General features: G+C 35.6%; 1 protein-coding gene across 1 annotated transcript in view; it reads left to right on the top strand.

Moving 5' to 3' along the window:
* Positions 1-12,819, top strand: part of LOC139129355 (arylsulfatase B-like) — a 35,008-nt gene extending 22,189 nt beyond the window's left edge. Inside the window, exons 2-13 of the mRNA XM_070694990.1 lie at positions 229-340; positions 698-749; positions 1,121-1,224; positions 1,746-1,852; positions 2,245-2,315; positions 2,800-2,901; positions 3,477-3,540; positions 3,675-3,772; positions 4,055-4,196; positions 6,088-6,131; positions 9,760-9,855; positions 11,900-12,819. Coding sequence (XP_070551091.1) covers positions 229-340; positions 698-749; positions 1,121-1,224; positions 1,746-1,852; positions 2,245-2,315; positions 2,800-2,901; positions 3,477-3,540; positions 3,675-3,772; positions 4,055-4,196; positions 6,088-6,092 — 857 coding nt within the window. The 3' untranslated portion in view covers positions 6,093-6,131; positions 9,760-9,855; positions 11,900-12,819. The remainder of the gene's footprint in view (positions 1-228; positions 341-697; positions 750-1,120; positions 1,225-1,745; positions 1,853-2,244; positions 2,316-2,799; positions 2,902-3,476; positions 3,541-3,674; positions 3,773-4,054; positions 4,197-6,087; positions 6,132-9,759; positions 9,856-11,899) is intronic.
* The last annotated feature ends 8,118 nt before the right edge of the window (positions 12,820-20,937 follow it).

Genomic DNA, 20,937 nt, shown 5'->3' with positions numbered 1-20,937 from the left:
CATGACGAAAGATCTGATTTTCAAAACATTTGCAATGCAAACGCCGGCTCAACTATTGTGGACCACAAGTTGAATATACTAGTGCACTAGTTTTTACGAATGAGCGAAGTTAAAACGAATAATAGCTTTAAAGGAAATAGTGCTTGTTATTGAAATAAGCGTTAGTCTAATTTCTAAGTCAAAATTAATCACTGCAGTTTGTTTTATAGCTTAAAATCTAATTTTCAGGATGGAGTGATATCGGTTACAACAATCCATACGTCATCACACCGACCCTGGATGCGCTGGCACAAGATGACGTCATCTTCAACCAGTCTTACGCGCTGGCTACATGTACACCGTGAGCAATAAGATTACTTCATTTTTCACTGAGCTAATTGAGTAATTCTAAGGGTAGCTCATTGTACAGCATTCACAAAAACAAAACGCCAGTGAAAAGTTCATTTACACACAGTCCGGGTGGAGGGGCTGTGATTTACGCAATAGCTTCAAACTATTACTGAATCGGAGTCCGTACAAGTAACAGACAAAGTATTTCAAAAATGTGTGTCATTCTTAGATTACCCACCTTTATCATCATTTTCCTTACTCATTCAGTTCGTCGGCATGCAGTTCAGCCTGCCAGTCAGCCATCCAGCCAGGCAACTAATCATTCATTAAAACATTGATACTATTGTTCTTCTTTTGTTTTGTCAAGGTCACGGGCATCTCTCATGACTGGATATTTCGCCTATCGCACTGGATTACAGGTACTATTGACCGTTGTGTTCTTGGAAGTTTGTCATCATGAATGTTTGATTTTTAGATATTAAACCTTTTAGGCCCGTCATGTTAGAGGCAGAAGAAATGGAGCATCCGTGTCCCATTCAACCAAATTATTCAAAGACTAGATTTGTCAGATCGAAAGACGATGGAGTCTAGTCTCTTTCTTGTGTCTATGAACAGACAGCTCAAATCTCAAATTTCAACGGCTATCATTCTTCGATATAGAAAATAGGTCAACCTACCGGCTACAATAATCATGTCACTACAAAACTGCAAGATACTTTGAACACGGGAACTGTGAGATAGCCTGGTGTAGCTAGGCAAAGGACCGACACTGTCTCTGCTTTTCCAACAGCATGACGTGCTGCAGAAAGACAGACCAACCGGGTTACCCTTACATTTCACAATCCTGCCACAGAAACTGAAGGAGCAGGGATATTCTACGTATATGGTGGGAAAGTAAGTGTAACACATGTTACAATATCAATATTCGGTACGCGGAAAGGAAAAAATGCAGAGAAAAGAGAATCAGAGATAGACAAACATGGTCTGAGAGAACGGAAATTGGACGTCATGACAACATTGAGTAAAATACGTTTTCAATCAAAGGGAAAAAAGGAGTTTACCAACACATGAACGTATGAGTTTTTAACTGTACTATTTGAATGTTAGGAACAATACTTTGAACCCTCTGTAAGATTTTCCTTGGTTTTGATCTACTATTAGTAAGGTTTTTCTTTTCTTTTCTAAAGTAGATAGAATCTAAAATATCAATCAGGCCTTACTTGTGTAAGATATACAACAGTATTATCGACAAATGCAATTCTGTTGAGGACTAATATTTAGTTGTCAAAATAATACTGAGTATTACAGACATACAGGTCGTGTCGACACGTAAATGCACCGTGCCTGTACTGACAGGTAAAAAATACATCAAAAGACACACATGCTTTCAGATAATACACTCCGACCCCTTGCAGGTGGCATTTGGGCTTTTGTAAAGATGAGTATACACCGAATAGAAGAGGCTTTGATCACTTCTACGGTTTCTACAATGCAGCTGGTGACTATTACACCCATACAACTGGTCAGTACTTGTGACTATTATATCATGGTATATTGCTATGTAATTACTTGACATAAATTTTATTTGGTTTAATTTTTATAGCATGATTATGGTAGTAATACTAAGTGCATATTTTTTTATGATTAAATTGCCAAAGGATTGTTTTCTATCCGGTGATATCTATTTGCTAAGCACTCTTCATCGTAGAATAATTGGAGTATGATTTGTAAAAAATGCTGGCTGCCATTGTTGTTTTGTCAAGGACATCCGTATAGTCATCTTAACGTCATAATTAGTAAGTGCGTCATTAACAACTTCATATCATCCTTGCTACCTCTCTCTTTGTGTTGTATCCGAATCTGGCTCTAAAATACGACTCAACATAACACAGTCATTGTGATAACATCCTGTAGGTCCGAAAAACTTCTTAGATTTAAGAGAAGACTTTACGCCGGATAGAGGTCAGGATGGCGTCTATTCATCGGTAGGTTTCTGCCAAAATTTACTTTCTTTCCGATTCTTATCTAATATTATCCATACTCAATTCTTATTTTACAGTAATTCTTCGCTTGCAGCATAATTCGCATTTCGCTTTCAATCAATTTCTGATGCCAATGCTAAACATTACCAGAGAGAATATGGTGTGCCAAAGTGCAGTTTTAAAAGAGGTTCACAGTAAAACATACACCACTAGTTGGGGACATACTTTCTTTAATGTGTGATAAATCACTTGCCGATGAGCTGTGAGAAGGAATATCTGTACAGAGATGCAAATTTCTGCGAAAAAATGGACGAAGCACACGTGTTGTCGTATACAGTCTTAATCATCAGTAGGAAATTGTCCGTTCCAAAGACCTGTAGCCACAGTAGCACTTGATTTGTAGTGCCATTGTAAACATGCACATCGTCTGTCGAATTGTCTGCTTCAAGAAAATGTTGACAAAGTGTATATCACTCTGACCTTACAGGACCTTTTCTCTGAGAAAGCTGCCAACTATGTGGCCAATCATGACACGAGTAAGCCGTTGTTTATGTACTACTCTTTGCAAAGCGTGCACGGACCACTGCAGGTATGTTGCTAATGTTCTGTCATGTTTATGTTTCACACGATCAGTTCCTAAAGAAGTACAATAACTTCGTTGTTACACACGGTAAGCTTATTATCCTACCCTAAACGACAGTTGCACCTTTTCATGAAGTGAATTCACTATTTTAGTTTTTATCGTTGACTATTGTTTCTTGTTTTACTTCACCCGGCATGTCGGAGACATACATTGTCGAGCTTACAAGTACTAGCAGATCGTGTAAGCCGTCGCGGAAGTAAGATATGTGAACATACCCTCTCACGAACAGTTCAGTTCACCAAAACCATGCCCTACGCTTACTTAATGTCAGGGACTTCAGACGTAGTACCAGCATGCATGCCCAAAAAGCGAGGGATGAGTTTTACTGTCAGCTTAAGCGACCTCAAAAATGCTGGAAATACACATGAACTGTGTCAATAATACAGTTTCTCACTATGATAAACAGGCGACCAATATTTCGCTTCTATAATTACTTCTGATCAATCTTTACGTTAACTTTAAACATCATTCTACTACAGTGTGTAAATTATGTTTATTTATTTGTTTGTCACATATTCTAGGTGCCTGAGAAGTACCTTGATAAGTATTTGTTTGTGAAGAATCTAGGAAGAAGAACTAAACTAGGTAGAAAAGGTCATCTATGCTTCTTGTAACGCTGCCTTGTCGTTTAAAAAAAGTTTGACCTTCTTAAGCATTTCGGTAGAAATTCAATACGTTCATAAATCGTTCTATTTGTTTCCCTTTTGCAATTATCTCAGGCATGATAACAGCAATGGACGATTCTGTGGCTGTTGTAGTCGAGGCATTCAAGGAACATGGACTATGGAACAACACATTGCTGATATTCCAGTCAGATGTATGTACCTGTAGAGGGAGGAAAATGGGTTTTACGAACAGACAGGCATAAAGGGAGAAAGATCTGCGATTTTACATAATAAATGCCTAAGTACCAAGTTCAGTCAACTGGCTTACCTTGTTTTCAATACAAAGCATACAACTCACATATGTGCCTGAATAAAACTCTCTATTAAAACGGACGGAGAAACAACAAAGTATTTTTGATACGAAAAGATATTCGTTCCTTGAAAGTGTAAGTCATGAACCAATAACCTAAGTGTTAATATGTTTTTTTTCTCAGAATGGAGGACCGGCAAACGAAAATAACTTCGGTAACAACTGGCCACTGCGTGGTTCCAAGAAGACCCTATGGGAAGGCGGTACCGGGTTGTCACTTTCGCTCATGGTCCAATGCTGGAGAAGACTGGCTATGTCAATGACGAGTGAGTAGCGTTGTAGATATACTGTAGGTCAAAATAGTTGCCCACCATGATTCAAAGGTTGATATAAGGCCGAATTCTATATTGAAAGTTAATGTAATAAGGACTAGAAAACGTTTTTCTCCCTACAGTAGTTTCTTTTTGTTATTCTTAGCTCGTGTAAGTGAGTTATCTTGTAGAATGATCTTGATCTTACAAAAGAATAATGTCATTGTGAGCGCTGTTACAATCAAACATCACGAGACCGTTAAATGTAAATATAATCGCAAAAAAATAATATATTTACAAACTGACGATTACTAAATCTGAATGTGTAGCTCAAAAAAGTATTACGGAAAGTTTGATAGATTTATTGTGCACCTTTCAAACGGTTGCTTCAAGGATTCTATCGGGCCTAATGTAAAACCAGCATAACGTTATACACGTGATAATAAAACACAGTTATTGTGACATTCAAAAAATATGCCCTAGAGAAACAAAGATTTTCCTTATTTGGCCTTTTGAACCGCGAGAAAGTAATATGTTTTTGTGGGTAAGTGTGTTTCCGGTAGTGTGCGCCATAAAAGCTTTGCTAAAACTTTCGTCAAGGAATCTTTGGAAGATTATCTTTCCAATTCGTTTGGTCGCCAGGAAAATGTAACAGATTATCTTACCTTTACCGATAATTGAAAAACAAAATTGCCGCCAAACCAGTGTTTAAATTATTATTTGACAAAATAACATTGTAAGATATTGATATTGTTGATTTTTGATGTTATTGTAATATACTTAGAAGTTATTACCTAATATCGCCTGTTCCTGTGTTGGATCGGCATGAGTGTCATTTGTGCTGCGTCAGACACGAGACGAAGTCGAGTGTCTGACGGAGCACAAATGACATGAATGCTGATACGAGACAAGGAACAGGCGATATTAGGTATTATATCATACCAGAATATTGATGGTGCAAATACAGCGATCTGATTGGTCGAATCGCGAAAAGAACCGTGGTATATATTCGCGATATACCACTAATGGCATGCGCACCAGCTCTTGGCTTGAGGAAAAGTCCTTTTATGACGTTCCATGCCAGAATTTCAATATACTGTTATGATATAACAGCAATAAATCACACCCAGCGACGGTATACCATTCGATTTTGACCATTTCACTTCATATATGCACTCGCTATTGCTCGTGCATATATGTCGTGAACTGGTCAAAATCTCGTGGTATACCATTGCTGGGTGTGCTTTATTGCTTAAATAACAGATTTATCATATACCCATGCCCATAATTTTACTAATAGTACATACATCATACATACATACATACATACATACATACATACATACATACACACATACATACATACATACATACATACATACATACATACATACATACATACATACATACATACATACATACATACATACATACATACATACATACATACATACATACATACATACATACATAAATGGAAAAATGAATTTAATATAAATGTAAAATCAGGTCTAATTTACATTTGTTAAGAATTTGTTTTCGTACGTTTTCGCACAATGTGTGCTGTTTGCAGAATGTCACCTTTGTATAAACTATGACATTTTCTGAAATAAGGGTGGCATTTTGGCATGATGATTATAGTTGCTGTACTTAGAAGTGTTATTCACCTGTTACATTAATTTGCTTCTCTAGCATACAACTAGGCTACTTTCACTTTCAATAGCCAAAACGAGAGCGATTTTTGAAGCGACAGTGGGAATAACACCCTTGTGCAATAAATCAACAAAGGGAAACTGACCAGCACACATGTCGACTTACATAGAAAACGTGAACTTGTAAATGAACATATGACTGAACTTTTAATTTGTCGAAAATAAGACACTGTACTGTATTTCATGCATTTCAGGATAAGAAACTACAAGCTGATAAATGGGAAAGCTGGCCGTCCGGGTAGGTGAATTACATTGGCTGTCAAAATGTATTATGTAACTGGTTTAAGGTGGTTGGAAAGGCTAGAGCGTCAGTTATAAATTTCAACAAAACTATTAAAATATAAAAGTAGTCAACATTCTCTGTGGAATAAAAAAAACTAGACATTTGGGCACAAAGGCATTGCAGAGCTATAGCCTGTTAAAACTTCTGAAAAACTGACCAAATAAGAAGAAGTTGGGGAGTCCTTAGTGTATTAACTATGGTAGAGGTCCCCTAGCTTTTAATAAAATGTTTGAAAAGGGAAAGTCATTATTTGCTGTTTTTCAGGAAAGTTTGACAAGGCGGTGCTGGCATTCAGAGTGAGTGATTGCTATTGTAAATGCATTTTTAGATTCTTTGAGTGTCAAGAGGTGTCAAAAGTGAGATTAACCAAAAAACTGCTCTATGACTTCAAAAGAGGGGTGCAAAATGGCTTGTTTTCAACATTTTTGACAGAAAACAGTTTTTCTACATAATTGTATACCAATTTAATCCAACTTTGAAATGAGATATGGACATGGAAATTTTACAGCCTATTCACAAGGTTACAGATAAGATTTGTATGGCACAATTTCCTGTATTTGAAGGCCTTTTTGAAAAATCACATTTTGAAATTTGAAAGAATTTTTAATAATTTTTTGATATGTAAACCATGTAAAGTCATAAAAACAAATTTTATTTACAAATCCTGCCGTACAAATCTTACAATAAATGGTGTCAACATATTTATAACTTATTTGGTAATATTAATACTATCCAATTATTATTAAATTCAAATATGTAAAAAAAATATAAAAAATTAAATTGTAATATTTACTGGTGTCTTATTTCAAAATCATGGCTGCAAATATACAATTTTCATATTCTTTGGAGAGTATTAACTAAGGGAGTTATCTTGAAAATTTGAACTACATATCTTGATTCTAACACTTGAAACTTTACATTAACTCTGAGAAAAGAATTGGTGCAAAAATAGCCTTCCAACCACCTTAAAAAGTTTCCATGTGTTAGTAAAGCACAGGCATGGCTCGCGATAGCTGTGTTACGTTTTTGTAGCTCTTTTCTGCCTTCTATATAAAGACCAGATTGCAAAATTAAATTTTGTGGTAAAGTGTGTACATAGTAGTGACCTTGACTTTTAGCCTTACTTATCAAAGATCTCAGATCGAGTTCACTAACGTGACGAGAAGCTTTTTCGTAATCTTGATACATGCTGTAACCTGCATATTAAATTTAATATAATCTCTATAAATGTAATATTAATCATAACTATAATGAAATCAACAACAAATATAATAAAACAGCCAATCATTAATGTAACAACCAGGAACCACAAATGTAATGCACAAGTTAACCATACATGGATGAATAAAACTCAACCATAAACGCATTAATTTACCTTCAACTTGTATAAATGATCACCTGTTTATCAATGCCCACAGCAAATAATAAACTTTTACAAGACTAGTGTAATGTTATTGCATACTTTCCTGAAACTTGATTTCCTATCAAAACCTCAGACTAGAATAAATTAAGAGCTCTGAAAGAAAACAGCGAGGTATCGATCAAACCGATAGATAAAGCGCAATGAAGTGGAACAGCAGTTCAAGACACCAATGATGACATAATAATAAAGCGTCAAAATAGCTAGTCAACCTATGGTACCACACAGAGATTGGCAACAGACGACGCAGAACAAACGACAGAGAATTACGCAACCTTATAACAGAAACTTACGACACAAAACCTATCGGTGAGAACATACATCTATATTTTAATCTAGTAAACACAATACAAACACAATCTTAAATACAGTGGACAAAATAGCATGCCCTGGAAGGAACAATGTTCAAGTGCGACAACATAGGAGTATACTCAGAAAATATATCAATTATTCCATGAATTTGAGGCGACTGATGAAGAAAGTATGGCAAATTTTCGAAAAAAGAAACGTAGTGTTATACAGTCTCTCAACTCTGGAGTAGAGACTGCTCTGACTTGAAGTTTACAGCCGTGTCTCGCCGCGGTAAATCAATTTTATACATTAAAAAACAAAACGTATAATACACTTTCAAAATGCACAAAGCGCACTAACCACAAACAAGATATGAACAATATGTTGGGTAGACTTGGTTCAAGTCTGTGATTTGTGAATGTTTGAGTGGGTTGTACGCGACGATTAGTATTCTGTTTTCATTTGAAACGCGTGAGTGCGATGAACGCTATATAGGGGACTTTCTCTGGTGAATCCGGCAGAAACTAACTCACTACTGCGCAGACTCAAATGTAACGCGTTCAATCGCTACGAAAACCTTGCCTCAGCTGCCAAATTCCAAATAGATTTGCATGAAATAGGAGGGACACAAGAGAAAATGGTACAAATTATTTTATTTTTCTAGAAATTCGCGGACTTAAACCCAGTGTATGTGTTGCGGTGCTTTCTTATTACATAAATAGTGGCTAATTCTTCAATTACGATGACAAAATAGATTTATTACGCTTATAGTTGGCAAGCATGACATTTATGGCTGATTTCTTCATTACATTTATGGTTACCATTTATTACCATTATGGTTTGTGTTTTTATTACTTTTACGGCTGATTTTTTGTTACATTTACGGTTACATTTTATTACCATTATGGTTGATGTTACATTTATAGAGGTTAAAATTGCCAAAGCAGGGTCTGTCAACCCGTTTGACTCCCTAGCCTTTGAACAGCGAATTCCTTTCGTGTGGGCGAAAACAAAACCACAGAAGGCCACTATTTGAAGAAGAACCAGGGGATATGTCATACATCCAACACAAAGGTTACACGTTAATGCCAATATGTCACATTGCTGGTAAGCCCATTGAGGTTTACGTCGGCATATTTCCCGATTTTATCATTTGGGATTATAGGCAAGGTTCAATCGCACGAGAGCACTTCTAGGCTCCCTCTTTCTCAAAAACATATACCCCAGCTTAACAAATTTCTAAGGCGTTAGGAAACCTTGATTAAAAACCGTTTGTTATTGTGGTTGATAAGGGGCATTGAGACCTGACAAAATTATTCGTATACGCAAGGTAAGGATTAAAAATATAAAGACGCAAAGCGTACTTTTTTGTATCCATCTAATTTCATAGACGAAACGACTTTGCTATGAAAGGATAGTGGAAAACAAAGAAGTCGAATTGCTCTTCAATTTTCAGGTGGAATATTTTCAAACACGATTGTTTCTTTGAAAACTGTGATCGAAGTTCCTAACAAAAAAAAATAACGTTTGCAAAGGCAAAATTAGGTTATGATATAATGGTAACCGGTTTTTTTAAATTGCTTGTTTACCTTTGGACAGTAAATATAAAACAAATGCCATCGTCCTTTTAAATTATTTGATCAAGATGTTTGATCCTACTTAACAAAAACAATGGATCAGTAACTGTATAGTACCAAACGGGTCATATGCTCTGGCATTTTTTGTACGTTTCTCTTGTGCAAATGAGGAACGGATTGATGGATGGATAGACTAATTGATGGAAAGATGATGATTGAATGGACAGACAGATTGATGGCGGACGGACGAAAGGACGAATTTACCGTTGTTTGACAAGAACGTTATTGTTTTCAGATGGCTGGATAGCTCCTCCTGAAAGCTGCTGCCATCATGACAAACCAAACGGCGACGACATCCATGGAGAGTGCATCAGCCTTTACAATCTTAAAGGTACATCTTTCCGCTATGTATTTATGACCAGTTAACTGATCACGATTATTACAACCAAACGTCAAAATCTACACATGGCAGCGTTTCGGCAGGAAATTTAGTATTAAAAACAGCTTGCCTGCTTGTTTATTTCACGAGCGGAATTTTTCGGTGCTACGTGTATTAGCTGGCCACAGTTTTGTGATCATCATCTTTCGACTCTGTGATAGAAATCGCCATGGAAGGAACGTTAATTGCCGGATGTTTTAATGGAATACTGTAATGAAACTATAGGCTATTGAAAGGAATGACTCATGATTTGTAAATCGAAACATATCGCGAGCAAAATAGAATTATAGCCATAATGTACCTTAGCAAATGCGTTTTCGCTAATTAGATAAAAGGGTACGCTCATTACAAATGCAGGTAATTCAAACACTTTCCTACATTAAAATGGTCAAATTGTGTTGTTATCTGACTTAAGGTTCCGGTAATTAAATTTAAAGAGCTGGCATCTTATTTTCAATCTTCTATAATTCTCTCAACTATTTTTGCCCTTTTTCTGACAAACTCTTGTTCAACGCAAACAAAAAACATCAAAATGCCTTATTGTTAACATGGCATATATTAGTGCAATGGCAAACCATTAAAGTTGATGAAGGTGTCTTTAGTCCAGACATGGTATTCATCTTAAGCTTATGTGTTCACACAAGTAATCTAATGGTGCAGCGATATGGTCTGTCTGTCTGTATGTCTCTGGGCCCGATATCTCAAAAACGGCTCATCAAATCACAATGAATTCTGGTACATAGATTAAATTTGCAAATGGCAAGAACTGATTCTTTTTTGGTGGATGAGGCTAGCTTACTTGTTGTTCATTTGCATAATTAATGCATTTAGAAAAATGGATATACAGTGAGAACGACTTCACACAATTTGATGATATTTGCTACAAATGTTGATCACACCAAGATATATCAGCTGTGAGAGATGTTAAGGGGTGACATGAAGGATAAGTGTTAATGTGCATATTTAATGAACTTTCCAAATTAGGGATATATATCTGAATTGATACATTCAAAATTGACGAAACTATATATGTCTTGAGGATACTATGATTCGACATTATTGAAAGTCATTAAATGTTTGTAATTCAGCCAATCCCTAATTAGCATATTTGATGAACTTTCCTAATTAGGGATATATCTGAATTGACCCAACAAAAGTTGACGAATTTTGCTATGTACATTAAAGATACTATGATACAACATTATTGAAAGTCGTTATTTTTTTTTAAAATAAGTCAATTCCTAAGTAGCATATTTAACTAACTTTTCTAATTAAGGATATGTATATCTTGATTGACCAGTCCACAGTTGACGAAATTTCTATGTACATTGACGATACCTCGATACAACGTTCTTGAAAGTCATGAAGCATTCCTACTTCAGCAAATTATCTAATTTTCTTTCCTAATTAGGGATATCTACCGGGATTATCGTTGATGAAAGTTGGCAAAACCTGCTATGTATATTGATGACACAAAGTTAAAACTATATTGAAAGTCACTCAGCATTTACCTGTTAGCTAATTTATAATTTGGTTATCCAGTGAGGTTTCACAATTTGGCATATTACCTTGAAGGACTAGACCAAAGAATTTCACAGCTGATATAGAAAGTAGTCAAATAAAGTTAGAATTATTATTTCGGCTAATAAAAATGTTAGTATAATTAATGACCTTTCGAATTAATCTATGGTGAATATTTTTCATGATGCTGATCATACCACTTTCAACGAGGTTGCCGACTTTTGACAAAAGTTTCAATTTACACACACACAATATATAGTGAAACACGTGTACATTTTCAGTTCATATCTGGTTAATAACAGCATTTGGTCAAGTAAGCATACAAGTATGGGAAAAGGCTGTGCATTTTGGCATATTTAGAGATCAGAAAAGAGTGTTGTTTTTGGATATAAGAAAAAACGTTCAGAAAAACATGACATTTACATCTATTCTGTCAATCAATAGTCCTCACTCAATTGCTTTATTGTACATGCAGACGATCCAACCGAACGGAATGATCTTAGCAAGGCTATGCCCTACAGAGTGGAGCGAATGTTAGAAAGGCTGAAAGAGCTGAAAGAAAAGACCCATCCAGTGTTAAGTCCCCCGAGAATGATAAAAGGGTCGTCACCAAGTCGTTTTGGTGGAGCTTACTCCCCCGGATGGTGTTGAAGTACACGGCTAGTGCAAAGTAATAATATATGACACATATTTAGAGGTGTTTCAGTCACACGTCAGCTCAACGTTCAGCAAAAGTCGTTTATATACAGACATGGTTTCCTTTTTACTTCTCTTTGGTCCATATTTGTGCAACCTTTCAAATCTTGCCTTGTACAAGAATAGAACGAATCATTATAAAAGTTTAATCTTAGTACGCGATTAGATGTCTTTATTTCAAGATTGAAGAGGCTACTGTATTAACAATACGAGTGTGTTAAAATAATCAAGATATCTTAAAAGACATCATGAGATGTTGCTTTGCATGGAATGAGAAACACCTTTCGTACATATGATTATTTTGGACTTTATATGGAACGATTCAATAGAGTTTAAAAAGTAGCAGCTATTATAAATAAGTTTTGTAGAATGGTTTACACTGTCTTTCCTAATAAATAAAAATCCTTATAAAATCCACAAAAAGTACAATGTCTATCATTTGCCTTAAAGCTTGTTTTTATACCGATTCCAATGTCCCATTTACTTTCAATATATATTGAACAATTTTCCGTTATATGGTGAAACACACTATATATGCCATTTTTCAAAGAACTATATCCTTGCGCCTATGGTAGCTTAATCACTTACTCATGTATTACGTTTCAGAAAATATGACCTTTAAAAAAACTTCATCTACAAATGACGTCAACACTACAGGTTTTCTTGTCAAAATTCCAAACTGCATGCCATCGTTAGGAATATTGAAAATTACCTTGTTTAAAATACTGGCCATTGATTTTTTAAAGACATTTATAATCCGTTTGTCAATGTATTTTAGGTCTACTGTGGTAAACCAAATAACATTAAATAAAATGTGCATGTTTTTTCAAAAACTAGAGACGAAATATGTGAAATGATGCCTTCATTCTTTGAAACAACAAAAATAAGAGCATAGAGTGTATAGGTACTTGAAGGTTTGTTTGATGATACTGACGGCGAAATGTAATGTGGCGATTATCCAACTGTCTGTGAATTTCGAAAAGGTGTATGTTTCACTAATGCGTGAAATCAAGTAATTAACCTCTTCAGGGACGACTATACCATAAAGTTTTGACTAGACAGTTAGTGTATTCATAGCGAGTATCTATAACGAGTACGCTGGTCGAAACCTAGTGGTATACCCGTCACTGAGGTGGCTTATTTCTATTATTCTTAACATTATATTAAATTTTTTGCGTGAAACATTAAAACAAGCATTTATCTCTAGCTGAGAGCATACGCGTGGTCCGACCGTGGTATTTAACAAATTATCACGGTTATTTCAGTTCTTGACCAATCGGCTCTCAGTATTTCCATCATCATATCAATCACTGTTCTGGTATAATAAAGCAATCTATACACTGGTATGATATAACAACTGCTGACTGATAGACAGGTTTTTAATGATAACACGAAAGTGGCATCAGCTTGTCCTGCGATCTCTATTGCAAACACTGAAGTGACGACGAAGTCAAATCGTCGTGGTTCGGATATTGATGCATCGAAATATTGACAATACATATTAAGTAAACAAGCCAAAAAACTGTATATAATTTATATTGCAATATGGTGCACCTTCACTAATGTGTGACATCAAATATTTGTTGACTGTCTGAGTAAGTTCGACGTGGGGTATTTTCTAAACAGCTGACGGCGTTCTGTCTCCAGCGCTTAAAACAATCCTGCTCACATAAGGCAAGCTGGTCTACCTCCTCCTTATCATTGAATATTCAAATTTGTTACACACACATATGGAGATATATATATATATATATATATATATATATATATATATATATATATATATATATATATATATAATATCGATGAACAAACTACAAAAAAGTTTACTTTTAATTACCGTAAACGATGTACACAATTTACATGTTCAAGATTTGTTGAACTCCACAACAAGGATACCTTCAATGTAAACAGTGTTGTTCGCATAGCAAACTAACATGTTTCGATTTTCGTTAATTGAACAGGCCACTCTGTATGTGTTTGTGTTTTGACCGTTTTTACTTACATCACCATATACAATAATTTCAGAATGATTAAAACTTTCTAGTTATGATTTCGTTGCGTTAAATGGCGAGAGAGATACACACACACATACAGAAACTAGACATAAAATGAAGATTCTTACGTGTTTTAGGAATTGATTCGATTTTATCTATTTCCTAAATCCATAGTAGGAATAAAGAATTCCAAGTAAAAGTATCTCTTCTGTATGACGAATAAATTGATATAATAGCAACTTCTATATCTGGGGACCACCTTTGTTCTTTCATGTATGTGGAAAATGTGTTCACATACGACAGTGACTTGGACTGTCGCTGCAAAACGGAAAGACATGTGCTTGGATCAGTGTAAATGTGGGGAAAGAGAAAACACACACACACAAATGCAAGGGTGACAAAGTAATTCATATTTCAACAGACCGACTGACAGAAAGTCAGGGATATAATTAAGTAAATAATCAACAAAGACCTAAGCGATCAAAATACAATATAATGATCTAAAGTTCTGTTATATGACATGTTTTTGTAAGCAAACGTTCTACTTCTTCTATGTTTTGTGTGATTTGTGACACAATTAATAAAATCACATAATGATGTGATCATTTTGAAGTACTTAGAATTCATCAACACTTGATATGTTTGAACCGGGCTAGATCTAGAAATGGCGCCTCGCAAGGTCCTTCTCTAACTGCACCCAGATGAGAAGGCACCGCCAATTTTTTTAGGTGATGCCTCTGTTTTGCTCCGCGGCACGTGCTCCACCGGATAGGTTGTTTCTTTCAGTTCTTCAAGTTGTGACAACATTTCTGCCAATTTGTCGGGCATTGCCTTGCTCAGGTCGTTGCGTTCGGTCGGGTATTGTGCCCTATCGAACTTGTATCTGCCTGCGAGGTGGATAAATACATTATAGTAAATAATTCAATTGAAACATATAATTTGTTTCTAATGTTTTCGAGTTGTTGCATCCGGAGATTGACACATCAAAATGAAGAAAATAGCCATATTTCAATCAAACAAGCGTCATTGAAAATACATATGATCCCGAAAGTAAATATCAGTGTACTCGGACACGGTAATGGAACTGAAGCATGTAGACGATGGAAATAGGCATATTCGGTATGGTGACGTCCGTGTGCTATCGGACATTCCAGTAGAACTGATCTAAAACCAATTTAAAATAGTAACAAGCCTTTTAAAACAGCTGTTGTATTGGTGGATTTGTTCGAACTTTCTCTTTCCCATGTTGACCAAACGTGACCAGTTGATAGATCCCTTTTAGCATTGGTATATTTCTATTTTACTAATAGCACAGATTCTCGTCGAATCAGAGCTACGCATATGCATTCAAAACTACTGATGTCGATATAAATGATTTCACCATCCGACCCCTGCAGATTTCTTATCGAACGTAACAGGGTCGTTTCGTTCAAATATAAACCAAAGAATCTATCACACATGGTTTGGAATGCAAAATATGTTATTCTGTCCTTATGCAACAGTTTTCAGTCATTAAAACATCGTTTCCATGCATTAAAAATGAGAGAGTAAGCCAAAAGTCTTACCTATTAAATTAAACAGCCTGGTGTAGGTTTTAAAAATACGGTTATATTCTTTGCCTCCCAGGCAGAAATTTTCTGGAGGATGTACCCAATCACCTAAGGATTTTGTCAATTACACAGGTCAACCAATCCATATAGTTATTAACATTATCATGTCATACGTGATAGGTAAATGACACTATTACTGAATATTTGAATATGACTCGAATTCAGATGTGTAAATAATGCAAATTTATGATACAAATTCACAACAAATCAATCGAACAAAAGTAAACACTATATATTCTCATTTTATCAGTACAGGTATACATTACATCATTGGTGGGCACAATCAGTTCTGCATAATGTTTTATCATGAAGCACTTAGTTTATCAACTCACTTAAGAGAAAGTGACGGCTTATTTGTATGGCACGGGGACTCAAATATTCGTTTTAAAATGAATGGTTAAAACCTCTCAGTAACCTTTTTTGTTTACATCAAACAATTAGACTATTAGCTATCAGCTTTCACGTTTGTTCAACATTTAAAATTCTTTTTATGATTAAGATGAGTCACTCTGGTAATTATAGAAACGACTAAATGCGATATGGTGACAATGTTTATGGTTATACTTTGTAAGGTAAAACACGAACGTTAATTTATTTTTGCAAATAACACGATTGGACTAATTTGGGATAATTGGATTTTCATATTTTAAAAATTTCTCAAAAGTGTCAGGCGCTCTTAGCTGATTGTTACAATATGACAAATTACACATAAAAACAAGTGTGTAACTTAAAAAGGAAAGCAGATAAGCTTATAGTTGCAGATCAAACAGATATTATTTCACAATCAAATTATCCCAAATTAGTTCCAATCGTGTTAAATAAGCTTACGTCTTTCGGTAGCGGGTTGAGTGTTGAGTAACACTATTTAATGACTGTATGAGTGGAATGGGTGATTGATTGTAAGTGGCCTTTTTTTGATAATAACCAATTCTGAAATAAGTTTATCAGTCAGACCGCCTTGCCACACGAAAAATTTAAGGAAAGAACGAACCAAGGAAATGTAAATTAATTTCGAGTCGTCAATGCCGTCACTTTACCTATTTAGCCTTCTGATCACAACACTCATGCGTTCATACCATTTTATACTATGGCAAACTGATAATCCAATGTACATGTACGTTGACAACAGCCAAAACCAAAAACGAGTCCTCACTTTTTTGTGTTTGGAGGTTTACATCTGATCTGGAAAAACACAACCCCATCTCTGTACATTTCTGTGAATTCATGTTCAATTTTATTAACTTGAAACGTATTACAGATTCTGGTGAGATCTGCTTGCAGACATTAATTATTGGTATTATTAATGCCAATGTTCTTAACGTGTGAGCTCATTTATGAAAATGAACTGCGAGCTTTTAGTAATATTAAAAAGCAAATTCAACAAAATAAAATTTTGACATCAAAATTGCGTGAGTAGTTGTATTAAAAGCATCACTTTAATCCAACAAGCAAATTCTGATCCTGAGTCCTCTTTTTCTATTTTCCGATATGAGTCTGAACCATATCAACCATATCTATAGTCGAAAATGAATTGTTGCTTTTCATTGATATTCCTCTTTTTTTACTTTAATATATAGGGCTCAGCCCTTGGTGTCTAGCCAAGGGTTAAGATTAGAAATGTTATTTGTAATGATTCATTAGTTATAGTACAGGATAAAACAGAATTCATTGTTACTTGCTATATACGTTTGTACGACAACGATGCTAATTTTACCCTCTGATGAATACAGTTCACGTGCACGATGTCAAACCCTTGAGGTATACATTTTCTGTAATATATAAAAATTTTGGACAAAAATTGGAAATTTTTACCACGGTAAGTACCTATTATTGTGTTTAACAAGAGACGTATTGTGCCATCATTATCGTTGCAATAGTAACTGAACAACCCTACTTCCACTTGCAAGCAGAAAATTAGCGTTCCGTCTAAAAACTGACCATTTTTGCATCTAGTTATTGACACGGGGGGGGGGGGCGCTTTTCTAAAATTCAATCCAAGCAATCTTTGCGTACGTCATCGTTCATATGCAGTACAGTTTTTTCCCTTTTTCTATTTTTAGGCATGATAGTAACGATATTTTGTATCAGTGGCAAGTAGGATAATAATACTTACTGACGAATTAAAGAGATATATTTTACTAATGGCATGTTATAAAATAATACTTTGCACGTTTCATATTTGTTTCTATACGAATACTCAAGCGAACATGGCGGCGCCAATGAATTAAATCGCGTACACTTCCGGTTACTCGCAAAATATTATTAATCTGCGCGTGCGTAGTCAGTAAGCCGCTGACGCGACTATGAATTTCTCTGCTAGTAATACCGTGGACATTATTATAAAATTGTAAGTCAGTGCAATCAGTAGAAAATCATTTCACTACACAGGGTTATTTACTTTCTGAATGGGAACTATGTTTGCCTCTTTCATAGACGTTTGAATTATCTATTTTAACATTATGTGTTAAAAGATGTCGCATAGGGGAATAGATATAGCTGCAACGAATTCCTTAAAGATTGAATATAGTATGTTGTCCGGATCGCTTTATTGTTTCTGTTCATTGGCCTTACGGATTCACCTGCTATGAAACGTATATTATTTCTACACCCTTATTGTAGATTTGACATAAAGGTAAATGGTATTTCATTGACACAGACCAAAATTTATGCCATGAAAATATATACGATATATCTATACATGGACAAGGATTCTAAAAAAGGTTTGCTGTGAGAAAACGAACTATGTTTTAGAAAGCAGAATAATGAATTATTTTCACAGACACACCTCAAAATAAGTTATTGTCGATGACAAAGTGTCCGCTGGTTTATTAAAGTTGTCTTTATTTTGTATTTTCTTTAACATTGAAAGATATTCGCATCAAAGAAGCCATTCAAAAGTATTGGCTATCTCGCAGCCATATTTGATTATATGCAGCTGTAACGGCGCACTTTAGATAAGTTTGGTCGGAAATCCTGAGTGCCGGACAGAGCAGAGCCGTCATCAATTTAAGCGCCGACCGGCGTGGGCCATGCTAAAAGTAGTTCCGGCAGTGCTTATGTTTTGTTTACACTAAAAGATAATCTGTTCACATATGTTGACATAGAGATTAATCCTCTGATAACCAACTCGGGTTACTCGGGTACTTCTAAGTTAATGGAGCGTTTCCCTTATGGAATACTAACTCTGTATGGATTGATTGGCCGCCAGACAGATTTCCCCAAATCCGGGTTACATTTAATGGGACTGAAATCGAGTGTATTTTCAATCTTAATGTATCATCAAATTCAATTTGTTGAAAAATTAACTGGGCTTTAAAGGGACATGTCAAGAGGTTCCACAGATCGCCTATGCACAATCCCGAAGAAGTTAGTACAACTAATATTATAAATGTGTCATTGCATCTCTACAATTTATGCATTTATTAGTCCCTTGGACCGGACAAAGTGAAGGCGACTTACGGTTTTAGCTCCGTCCGTCCGTTCGTCCGTCCGTCCACGCAGATATGATCACACATGCCTGAGTCAATTCATTTCAAAATTGGTACAGGGATAATCCACTATTACATATTACATATTGGGACTTGGCTTGGTCCAGTGCTAGTTTGGTCGGTTGTGATCATTTCGGTATGTATATTGCTCGTGTTCGTCGCTGCTATTCCTGTTACTCGCGTAAGGATCCGTTAATAACGCACATACTGGCGAGTAGACAGAAAGATCCGTAGCTCGAGGACGTTCCCTACACTCCCTCTAGGGGGGAGCTTACAGAGCGCCCTCGAGCGATGGATCTTTAAGTCTAACAGGCGAGTGGCACACCATGAATCGCTCACTTTATTTAAGATACTTCTATATGCACATGGTTAGAGTATCTAGAAATGTTGGTCATCTATAAAGACGTGTACATCTGTACAAGAAATATGGGCGGTATCATCAGAGCCCATAACAACCACCTCCTACACAACGACAACAAACCAACCAAGTCATGTAACTCCCGCAAAAAAGAAGATTGCCCATTGTCCGGAAACTGTCTCACGCCCTCGGTAGTATACAAAGCCACCGTAAATACAAGCAATGATACAAAGCACTACGTCGGACTCACTGACTCAGCTTTCAAAACAAGATATACATATCACAAATATACTTTCAAAACATCAAAACACAGGAACAGCACGGAACTCTCAATTACATATGGACCCTCAAGGAAAGCAACAAAAAATACAACGTCACATGATCTGTAATTGACAGAACCCAGCCTTACTAAACCAAGACAAAACGCTGTAACCTCTGCATCACGGAGAAATTTGACATTATCAAATCAGACAAGTCAACACTGCTAAACAAACGTACAGAATATCTTTCGAAATGTAGACACCGAAGCAAATTCCTTCTCATTAACACTTGAACGCGCCAGAACAACCGCCTCATTTGCATATACACCTGACCCTTTTAGGTAGCAACGAGCCCGCAAACATCACTCCTGACGATTGCCAAGCGCATGAAACAGTCTGTAGAGTAATCACGACAAGTTCCACGTCTAGCAATACCTATGCCCTGCGGAAACGCATCGAGCACTATACATTGCCTGAATTGACACCAAACCACTGATTTTATATATATATATATATATATATATATATATATATATCTTTATATATGTCAATATATATCTTTATACATATATGTCAATATATATATTATAGATAGACAGACAGATAGATAGATAGATAGATAATACGAAAGTTAGTTGCAAGTATTGCCGGCAGACTGTTCGATGGTATAGACCCAGAGTGTAGGTTCTACGTACACGAAAATCACTTGTAATACAACTTGAACGCCTACCTTGAAACTGCCTTAGTTCCCGTTAAAATTACATTTTATATATATATATATATATATATATATATATATATATATATATATATATATATGTGTGTGTGTGTATATAGAAGTACCAGGCGCCAAATGTAAAATAATTATTTACACATTAGAAGAACATATTCATACGAAAAGGGTGTATTTGCATGCATTTATCAATAAAAAACTACTATAGCATAAGTATAAATAATCAATACAGACATAAGTAAATACATATATGAGTGAAAAACATACATATATGTGAACCAATTCACACAAGACCTATGAAGACAGACATATACATACATACGTGCATACGTACGTGCATACATACATACATACATACGTACGTGCATACA

The sequence above is a fragment of the Ptychodera flava genome, chromosome 1 (assembly GCF_041260155.1).
Source record: "Ptychodera flava strain L36383 chromosome 1, AS_Pfla_20210202, whole genome shotgun sequence".
NCBI classification, from domain to species: domain Eukaryota; kingdom Metazoa; phylum Hemichordata; class Enteropneusta; family Ptychoderidae; genus Ptychodera; species Ptychodera flava.
This window is presented reverse-complemented; position numbering and strand designations above follow the sequence as displayed.